General features: G+C 38.0%; 1 protein-coding gene across 1 annotated transcript; it reads right to left on the reverse strand.

The window, feature by feature from the left end:
• Nucleotides 1-839: 839 nt before the first annotated feature.
• On the reverse strand, nucleotides 840-4373 carry LOC125276970 (steroid 17-alpha-hydroxylase/17,20 lyase). The gene is made up of 8 exons (XM_048205068.1): nucleotides 3930-4373; nucleotides 3712-3850; nucleotides 3398-3627; nucleotides 2319-2405; nucleotides 1889-2098; nucleotides 1629-1798; nucleotides 1224-1327; nucleotides 840-1148 (listed from the first exon to the last, which is right to left on the reverse strand). The coding sequence occupies exons 1-8, from the start codon at nucleotides 4260-4262 to the stop codon at nucleotides 865-867; spliced, it is 1557 nt and encodes a 518-aa protein (XP_048061025.1). The 5' UTR covers nucleotides 4263-4373; the 3' UTR covers nucleotides 840-864.
• Nucleotides 4374-10394: the final 6021 nt, after the last annotated feature.

Below are 10394 nucleotides of genomic sequence, written 5' to 3' on the forward strand. Positions count from 1 at the left end.
AGGTACTAAAAACACATTTAAATCAGTTCATGTGAGTACAGTGGTTCAATATTAATATTATAAAGCGACGAGAATATTTTTGGTGTGCCAAAAAAAACTAAATAACAACTTACATAGTGATGGCTGATTTCAAAACACTGCTTCAGGAAGATTTGGAGCACAAATGAATCAGTGTATCGAATCATGATTCAGATCGCGTGTCAAACTAGCAACGGCTGAAATCACGTGACTTTGGCACTCCGAACAGAAGATTCGATATGCTGATTCATTTGTGCTCCGATGCTTCCTGAAGCAGTGTTTTGAAATCGGCCATCACTAAATAAGTTATTTTGGTTTTTTTGGCGCTCCAAAAATATTCTCGTCGCTTTATAATATTAATATTGAACCACTGTACTCACATGAACCGATTTAAATATGTTTTTAGTACCTTTATGGATCTTGAGAGAGGAAGTGTCATTGCTCCCTATGGAGGCCTCACGGAGCCATCAGATTTCAACTAAAATATCTTAATTTGTGTTCCGAAGATTAGCGAAGGTCTTATGGGTGTGGAACGGCATGAGGGTAAGTAATTAATGACATTATTTTCATTTTTGGGTGAACTAACCCTTTAACAACCTCGTAACTCACAGCAGGTCTGTCTGTAAAGGTTTATAAGAGTGTGTTAAAAATCAATTCCCCTGTGGAGAAAATTGATCAGATTTTTACTTCCAGAACCCATCTGCTACACTTTATTCAATACTGTTGAAGATGGATCTATATTGTCTCAAGATATGCTTTTTAGTCATGTTTGATTTGTGATATTTGATAGTAGGCTTCATAAAAAATGTTTACAAATATCACAGAGTAGAAAAGACATACATTTATTTAGCAGTGCTGCCTTAGTGGGAATTTTTCCCAGTCTGCTCTTAGTTTAGCAACAACCTTGTATCTCTCAGGTTGAAGAACCACACCAAACTTGCCCTGGAGGTTGGGCAGAGGCTGGCCAGCGGGCATCTCTAGGGTGAACCTTTGCAAAATCCATGACAGGAAGAGGAAGAGTTCCATCTTTGCCAGGGCCTCACCGAGACAAACACGTATCCCTGCGCCGAATGGCAGGTAGCTGGAGGATGGGCAGCACAAACCATCACCCTCCTCGTTCAGAAATCGTCCTGTCAGAAGATGCAGAAGATTTTGGTAACTTTCAAAGACATACACGACTTTTAGATGTCATTGCAGATTCTCACCTGGGTCAAACAGCTCAGGATTCTTCCATTCCTTCTCATCATGATGTAAAGACCACAGATTAATAATGACTCGGGTCCCTTTCTGCACAGTGTATTCTCCCACACTGTACATGAGAGAAGAGAAGACATCAGAAGACATCCATCACTCTACAGTGTGTAATGACATTACTCCAGTCTTCAGTGTCACATGATCCTTTAGAAATCATTTTTATACGCTTATTTGGTGCTCAAGAAACATTATTATCAATGTTGAAAAATGTAATACTTAATTTCTCAGGATTCTTTTGAACGTTTTATTCATCAAAAGTTTTATTTGATATAGAAATATTTTGTACCATGGCTTTACTGTCACTTTTAATCAATTTAATGCATCCTTGCTAAATTATTAAATCTTACTGTTAATACCTGGAGTCTTGGAGTGCCACATGAGGGATGAGGAGCGGGGAGACGGGTCGGATCCTCAGGACTTCTCTTACAGTGGCCTCTAGGTAAGGCAAATTCCCTCTATCACCGAGCTGAGGTTGTCTGTCTTTTCCAATCTTATTGTCTAGCTCCTCCTGAATCTTTCTCTGCACCTAATGTCAAATGCAATGTTTCATTACAAGAAAATATTAACTGATTCAGTACAAGCCAGCTCAGCTGTGTCTGTGAGCAGCTTTATTTACCTGTGGATTATGGATAAGGTAAGCTATTGACCATTTCAGTACAGTGGTCGTGGTTTCCACCCCTGCTCCGAAGATGTCCCCCACAGTCATGAGCAGGTGGTCTTCAGTTAAACCAACATCTTGAGTGCTGGTGTTGTTATTCTCTGAACTGCGTTTGGCCCTCAGAAGCGCATCCAAGAGGTCCCGCTGGGCGTTATCACTGTAATCCACCTGTAGAGGGAGACAAATTTCAGGCTTTCCCTCTAAATGGACTTGAATGAAAACTGCTGTTTGTTGAGTCTGCACTAATTACAAACACGAGGAGTTGACATATCCTGGTGTCACATGCATCTAAAACGGTTTCATAATTATTATCCATGCAGCTTTTATGATCTCATGTTAGTTACAGACTACACAGAATATTTACTTTTCTTCTGTATTTTATGTTTACCTTGTGTTCCTCGTATTTCTTTTGAAGCAGTTTGTCTCTGATGGAAACACACTGTCTTAAGATTCTGAGGTCTTTATTTGGGAATATCTTGGAGGAAGGAATACATAGTTATTAGAATTCAAAACATAAGACAAAATTATTTTTAATAAGTCTCAGTTAACAAATCAGTTACGACATAGGACATCTTAGTGTCATAACTGGCATTGATGGTTCCATGAAGAACCTTTAACACCCATGGTATATTCCCATTCCACAAAAGGTTCTTTATAGTATAGATTGTATAATATTTTTTGTGCACAAAAAATAAATAAATAACGACTTTCGAGCGCCAAAGTCACGTGATTTCAGCAGCTTGGCGGTTTGACACGCAATCCGAATCATGATTCAAGACACTGATTCATTTATGCTCCGAAGCTTCATGAAGCAGTGTTTTGAAATCGGCCATCACTACAAGTGGTTATTTTGTTTTTTTGGCGCACCAAAAATATTCTCGTCGCTTTGTACTGTTAATATTGAAGCACTGTACTCACATGAACCGATTTAAATATGTTTGTAGTACATTAATGGATCTTGAGAGAGGAAATGTCATTGCTGGCTGTGGAGGCCTCACTGAGCCATCGGATTTCAAAAAAATATCTTAATTTCCGAAGATGAAGGTCTTACGGGTGTGGAACGACATGAGGGTGAGTAATAAATGACATTATTTTCATTTTTGGGTGAACTAACCCTTTAAGAACGGTTGTTTTGGGAACGGTTTTCAATGGCATTGCTAGTAATTGCAGCAGATCATCATATTAGAATGATTTCTGAAGGATCATGTGACACTGAAGACTGGAGTAATGATGCTGAAAATTAAGGCTTGCCATCACAGGAGTAAATTATATATTAAATATTAAAACAGAAAACAATTATTTTACATTGTAATAATACTTCATAATACTGTTTTATTGAATTTTTGATCAAATAAATGCAGCCTTGGTGAGACTTCTTTCAAAAACCTTACCGACCCCAAACTTTTGAACTGTAGTGTAAATCGATCATTCTTTTAGCTATAAGACACATATTGAGTTAAATCTCACCTGCAGCCATGGAAAAATATCCACCAAGCTGTCCTTAGCGACTGTATCGACGATGCCCTGGCTGTACTGGAGCATGGACTCAAACTCAGCATCCCCACGTTTGTATGAGGAGTTGAAACACAAAGCACACACCACGTTTGTGACGGCGCGCGTCAGCTCCGGTGCCAGATCCACAGCGCTGTTCTGGGTTTCAGTCAACACATCACACATAGAGCTCGCCTCCCTGCAAACTTTAGGTAAAGAAGAAGAAGAATTGAGTAGCAGGTTCTGTGTAATCTACCATCTTTACATATTTGTGTTGCGGTGATACTCACTTATCTTCTCAATAGAAACTGAACCTTCACCAAACATGCAAAGAGCTCCATGCACCAATTTCCGATGGAACTTCCATGTGGAACTGTAGTCAGCAAATGCTATATCTTTCCCATCTCGAGTTAACAAGTCTGTTGTAACCTGAAGACAATTATAAAAAGCCTCATTAAGAAACACTTCTTATTAGTGAAATTCAATTCAGGTGAAAGTGATTACTTACAGTTCGTGGCCTCCCTGCAAATATTTTTCCTTTTTTGATCAGGACCTCTTTTGCATGATGGTGGTTGTTCACGATAAGGATTTTGTGGGAGCCCATCATGAGGGAATAAAGATCTCCGTATTTCTTCTGCAGTTGATGAAAGAAGATGTGTGGAGGAAGGTCGCTCACTAGGCTGAGGAGACTCCCAATGATGGGCAATGAGGGGAGGCTTGGAGGAGATCTGTCGCCTGGCACAAATCCATTCATCTTCCTTTTGAAATACAGCGCAGCCAGAGTTACTGCAGATAACAGACATGAACAGAGAAGCCATGGCAGGATGAGTGGTTCAGACATTGTCAGCTACATTCAAAAGTGTCCAGCAGCTCTTAAAAAACCCAGCTCCAAAACAGCACTGCCCGTATGAGCAAGCTGACGGGAGACTTTTATGCAAAATCTTCAATGCCACCTCCTTGACCCTGAAATAGTTTAGCTTCAACTATCTAAGTATCAAGGCTGTTTTCAACAAAGATGTTGATTGGTTCGCCATATTCAAAGATGCATAAAAGTGTGAGCACAGCTGATATTTTACTCTTTAATGGGTTATTATTTTCCTACAATTTAACCTTTCTCTTCAACTTTTAGCTTAACTTTGTGAATCATATTTCTTTTGGAGTTTGCAGAAATAGCATTTGATTGCCAGCAATTACTTCTGCATTATTTAATACTGTGGATTTGATAAATGTGAAGGGATGGATTCTGGAATCCACTGCCGCTTCAATATATACAAACCCGATTCCAAAAAAGTTGGGACACTGTACAAATTGTGAATAAAAACAGAATGCAATGATGTGGAAGTTTCAAATTTAAACTGAGAAAATGTATCATTTTAAGGGAAAAATAAGTTGATTTTAAATTTCATTGCATCAACACATCTCAAAAACGTTGGGACAAGGCCATGTTTACCACTGTGTGGCATCCCCTCTTCTTTTTATAACAGTCTGCAAACATCTGGGGACTGAGGAGACAAGTTGCTCAAGTTTAGGCTTTAGGCTAATACAGGCTTCTAGTTGCTCAACTGTCTTAAGCTGGGCACACATTTAACGACTAGTTAAAACATTCTAAGACTGTGCTGAACATACAAGCGATTGTTTCCTGCGACTGAAGCCGATTTAAATACTTACACATGGAATTTGAACACCAACTGTAATCGCAGACTGAACGCGACTGGACGCGTTTGAGCGCGATCAGTCATAAGTATCAATTTACATTCATAATCGGCCTTACAATCGTTAAGTGTGTGCGCGGCTTTAGGTCTTCTTTGTCGCATCTTCCTCTTTATTATGCGGCAAATGTTTTCTATGGGTGAAAGATCTGGACTGCAGGCTGGCCATTTCAGTATCCGGATCCTTCTTCTACGCAGCCATGATGTTGTAATTTGATGCAGTAGGTGGTCTGGCATTGTCATGTTGGAAAATGCAAGGTCTTCCCTGAAAGAGACGACATCTGGATGGGAGCATATGTTGTTCTAGAACTTGGATATACCTTTCAGCATTGATGGTGCCTTTCCAGATGTGTAAGCTGCCCATGTCACACGCACTCATGCAACCCCATACCATCAGAGATGCAGGCTTCTGAACTGAGCGCTGATAACAACTTGGGTTGTCCTTGTCCTCTTTAGTCCGGATGACATGGCATCCCAGTTTTCCAAAAAGAACTTCAAATTTTGATTCGTCTGACCACAGAACAGTTTTCCACTTTGCCACAGTCCATTTTAAATGAGCCTTGGCCCAGAGAAAACGCCTGCGCTTCTGGATCATGTTTAGATATGGCTTCTTTTTTGACCTATAGAGTTTTAGCCGGCAACGGCGAATGGCACGGTGGATTGTGTTCACCGACAATGTTTTCTGGAAGTATTCCTGAGCCCATGCTGTGATTTCCATTACAGTAGCATTCCTGTATGTGATGCAGTGCCGTCTAAGGGCCCGAAGATCACGGGCATCCAGTATGGTTTTCCGGCCTTGACCCTTACGCACAGAGATTGTTCCAGATTCTCTGAATCTTTGGATGATATTATGCACTGTAGATGATGATAACTTTAAACTCTTTTCAATTTTTCTCTGAGAATCTCCTTTCTGATATTGCTCCACTATTTTTCGCCGCAGCATTGGGGGAATTGGTGATCCTCTGCCCATCTTGACTTCTGAGAGACACTGCCACTCTGAGAGGCTCTTTTTATACCCAATCATGTTGCCAATTGACCTAATAAGTTGCAAATTGGTCCTCTAGCTGTTCCTTATATGTACATTTAACTTTTCCGGCCTCTTATTGCTACCTGTCCCAACTTTTTTGGAATGTTTAGCTCTCTTGAAATCCAAAATGAGCCAGTATTTGGCATGACATTTCAAAATGTCTCACTTTCAGCATTTGATATGTTATCTATATTCTATTGTGAATAAAATATAAGTTTATGAGATTTGTAAATTATTGCATTCCTTTTTTATTCACAATTTGTACAGTGTCCCAACTTTTTTGGAATTGGGTTTGTATCTTTTAAGTTATTAATCAACATTTATATTTCTGTTAAATTATTTGAATGACTTCTTCAATGTATGTTAAAGCATCTATTTTCCTCTGTAACTCTCACTGAGAGAAAGAACATGTTATCAGTATGTTTTGTTAAAGTTTACTGCTCAGAGCAGAGCTCAGATCAACTTCAACCTCGAAGAAGCTGTGAATCATGTATCTGTGTATATGCGCTGTTTTGTGCAGGTCCCTTTGTACTGGACAACTGGCATTCTTCTTAAGACCAGCAGATGCCATGTTATGACCCCAAAAGGACATCCGGTACCTAAATCCAGGGTCCTGACAAAGGGAGATATGCTTCTGACTATCTGTCCATGTGTGGAAGATTACCAAATTTGTCTATTTTTCTTAGCCAATCAGAATCATCCAACCTGAAGTAATGATGTAGTTAGATGACTCTGTTAGAGTATAATTGCTATGGAAATGTGAATGTACGCAGAGCGGCCTACGACCTCCTTGTGAGACTGGCTTCTGCTGATGAAACTGCAAACTATTCTTCATCAAATTTTTCTTCAATTTATTAATTTTTTTAAACTTTGACTCTGTGTCTTTATTCAACATATCTGGTTTCAAGGGTCCTAAACTGTTTATCCCAAACAAATGGCACTTTCTACAATACAAAATTGGACTTGAACATTTTTTTTTTAATTGACTTTTTCAATATATGGTCAAAGGAAGAGGTGCTTAACCTTAAAAAATGATGATCACTAACATAGATCAAACTAAACTTTAAATGAACTTGTCTTGAAGATGTCTTTTTTTCTGTAAATTGCATAAAGGGTTTTCAATTTTTACACATATTACATTTGTTTTGTGTGGTTTTTGCTATTTTCTAGAAATAATTACATAAAAACATTAGCCAATAACAATAAATAAACATTAAAATCACATACAAAATGAATAACTATTTTAGTTAAAACTAAAATAAATATTTAGTTAAAAACTAAAACAAAAATAGATAAAATATATAATTGTTGGTTTATAAATCTAACATATGAATGAATAATTTGTATTTTTTTCTCACAATAACTCCAGTAAAATTAAATAGGCCTAATTTAAATATGTTTTTAGTACATTAATGGATCTTGAGAGAGGAAATGTCATTGCTGGCTATGCAGGCCTCACTGAGCCATCGGATTTCAAGGCATTTGATACCATTGATCATAATCAGCTGTTGGCTAAAGTAGAACGATATGGTATCAGGGGCATTGCTCATGATTGGTTGAGAGATTATCTTAGTGGCAGAGATCAATACGTACATGTAAACAACTTTGACTCTGAAAGAACAAACATAATGCATGGAGTTCCACAGGGCTCTATACTGGGGCCAAAGCTGTTTATAATGTACATAAATGACATTCCGGAGGTCCTGACAAAGTTAAATTGTATCTTGTTTGCCGATGATACTAGTCTCTATTGCTCTGGACAAAATTTAGAGTTCCTCTTGGAGATAGTGGAAAAAGAGCTGTCCAAATTAAAAACTTGGTTTGACCATAACAAATTACCAATGAATTTGAATAAAACTAAATATATTATTTTTGGTAATAGAAAAATTAATTAAAATTAATCATATAGAAATCGAGAGAGTGTGTAACACAAAATTTCTGGGTATCTACAGGTGCTGGTCATATAATTAGAATATCATCAAAAAGTTGATTTATTTCACTAATTCCATTCAAAAAGTGAAACTTGTATATTATATTCATTCATTACACACAGACTGATATATTTCAAATGTTTATTTCTTTTAATTTTGATGAATATAACTGACAACTAAGGAAAATCCCAAATTCAGAATCTCAGAAAATTAGAATATTGTGAAAAGGTTCAATATTGAAGACACCGGGTGCCACACTCTAATCAGCTAATTAACTCAAAACACTTGCAAAGGCCTTTAAATGGTCTCTCAGTCTAGTTCTGTAGGCTACACAATCATGGGGAAGACTGCTGACTTGACAGTTGTCCAAAAGACGACCATTGACACCTTGCACAAGGAAGGCAAGACACAAAAGGTCATTGCAAAAGAGGCTGGCTGTTCACAGAGCTCTGTGTCTAAGCACATTAATAGAGAGGCAAAGGGAAGGAAAAGATGTGGTAGAAAAAAGTGTACAAGCAATAGGGATAACCGCACCCTGGAGAGGATTGTGAAACAAAACCCATTGAAAAATGTGGGGGAGATTCACAAAGAGTGGACTGCAGCTGGAGTCAGTGCTTCAAGAACCACTACGCACAGACATATGCAAGACATGGGTTTCAGCTGTCGCATTCCTTGTGTCAAGCCACTCTTGGACAACGGACAGCGTCAGAAGCAGCTAAAGACAAAAAGAACTGGACTGCTGCTGAGTGGTCCAAAGTTATGTTCTCTGATGAAAGTAAATTTTGCATTTCCTTTGGAAATCAGGGTCCCAGAGTCAGGAGGAAGAGAGGAGAGGCACACAATCCACGTTGCTTGAGGTCCAGTTTAAAGTTTGGTATGGGGTGCCATGTCATCTGCTGGTGTTGGTCCACTGTGTTTTTTGAGGTCCAAGGTCAACGCAGCCATATACCAGGAAGCACTTCATGCTTCCTGCTGCTGACCAACTTTATGGAGATGCAGATTTCATTTTCCAACAGGACTTGGCACCTGCACACAGTGCCAAAGCTACCAGTACCTGGTTTAAGGACCATGGTATCCCTGTTCTTAATTGGCCAGCAAACTCGCCTGACCTTAACCCCATAGAAAATCTATGGGGTATTGTGAAGAGGAAGATGCGATATGCCAGACCCAACAATGCAGAAGAGCTGAAGGCCACTATCAGAGCAACCTGGGCTCTCATAACACCTGAGCAGTGCCACAGACTGATCGACTCCATGCCACGCCACATTGCTGCAGTAATTCAGGCAAAAGGAGCCCCAATTAAGTATTGAGTGCTGTACATGCTCATACTTTTCATGTTCATACTTTTCAGTTGGCCAAGATTTCTAAAAATCCTTTCTTTGTATTGGTCTTAAGTAATATTCTAATTTTCTGAGATACTGAATTTGGGATTTTCCTTAGTTGTCAGTTATAATCATCAAAATTAAAAGAAAAAAACATTTGAAATATATCAGTCTGTGTGTAATGAATGAATAAAATATACAAGTTTCACTTTTTGAATGGAATTAGTGAAATAAATCAACGTTTTGATGATATTCTAATTATATGACCAGCACCTGTATATTGATGACAAACTCAACTGAAAATTACATATAAACTATCTAAAGACAAAAATATCTAAAATTATTGGTATAATGTGTAAAATTAAATCATGTATAAAGCAAAATTCACTATATTTATTATATAATTCGCTCATTATTCCGTACCTAAATTATTGTGTGAAAATATGGGGGAATAATTATAAATCTGTTATCAAACCTATCTTTTGTATTGCAGAAGAAAGCTATTAGAATTGTTAACAGAGTTGATTATTACGCCCCAACCAACCCATTGTTTATTAAAATAAATGCGTTGAAATTACAGGATTTAGTTGATCTTAGCACAGCTGTAATGATGTATAAGGTTCACAATCTCAAGCTCCCAGTCTGTATTCAGGAGAGGTTCAAGCCCAGAGAGACTCTGCATTTTATAAGAAGACTCAACCAAATGAAAGAGTATCAAAGAATGTTCCATATGAATAAAAAAAGCTGTTAAAGCCAATTAATTTCTGTGAGTGATTCAGTTATTCAGATAACTGTTTTTTTTTTTTTAGTGGCCTTGGTTCCATACGTATTTTTACCATTCATTTATCCCATAGGAATGAAAAAAATAAAATAAAAATAAACCATGAACCAAGCCAGCCAGCTACAAGGTGAATCACAACATTATAAAATTTGATTTATTGCAAAGAGCATTTGAAGATTGGACAAAAAGACAAAAGGAACAAG

This window comes from Megalobrama amblycephala, linkage group LG10, assembly GCF_018812025.1.
Source record: "Megalobrama amblycephala isolate DHTTF-2021 linkage group LG10, ASM1881202v1, whole genome shotgun sequence".
Lineage (NCBI taxonomy): Eukaryota > Metazoa > Chordata > Actinopteri > Cypriniformes > Xenocyprididae > Megalobrama > Megalobrama amblycephala.

Excerpts from the sequence above, each read along its gene's own strand:
- LOC125276970 (XM_048205068.1), bottom strand. The coding sequence starts at position 4,262 with ATGTCTGAACCACTCATCCTGCCATGGCTTCTCTGTTCATGTCTGTTA. Across the intron at positions 2,406-3,397 it reads ATATTTTTCCATGGCTGCAG|ATATTCCCAAATAAAGACCT; the intron begins GTGAGATTTAAC and ends CCTTCCTCCAAG. Across the intron at positions 1,149-1,223 it reads TCCTGAGCTGTTTGACCCAG|GACGATTTCTGAACGAGGAG; the intron begins GTGAGAATCTGC and ends ATCTTCTGACAG.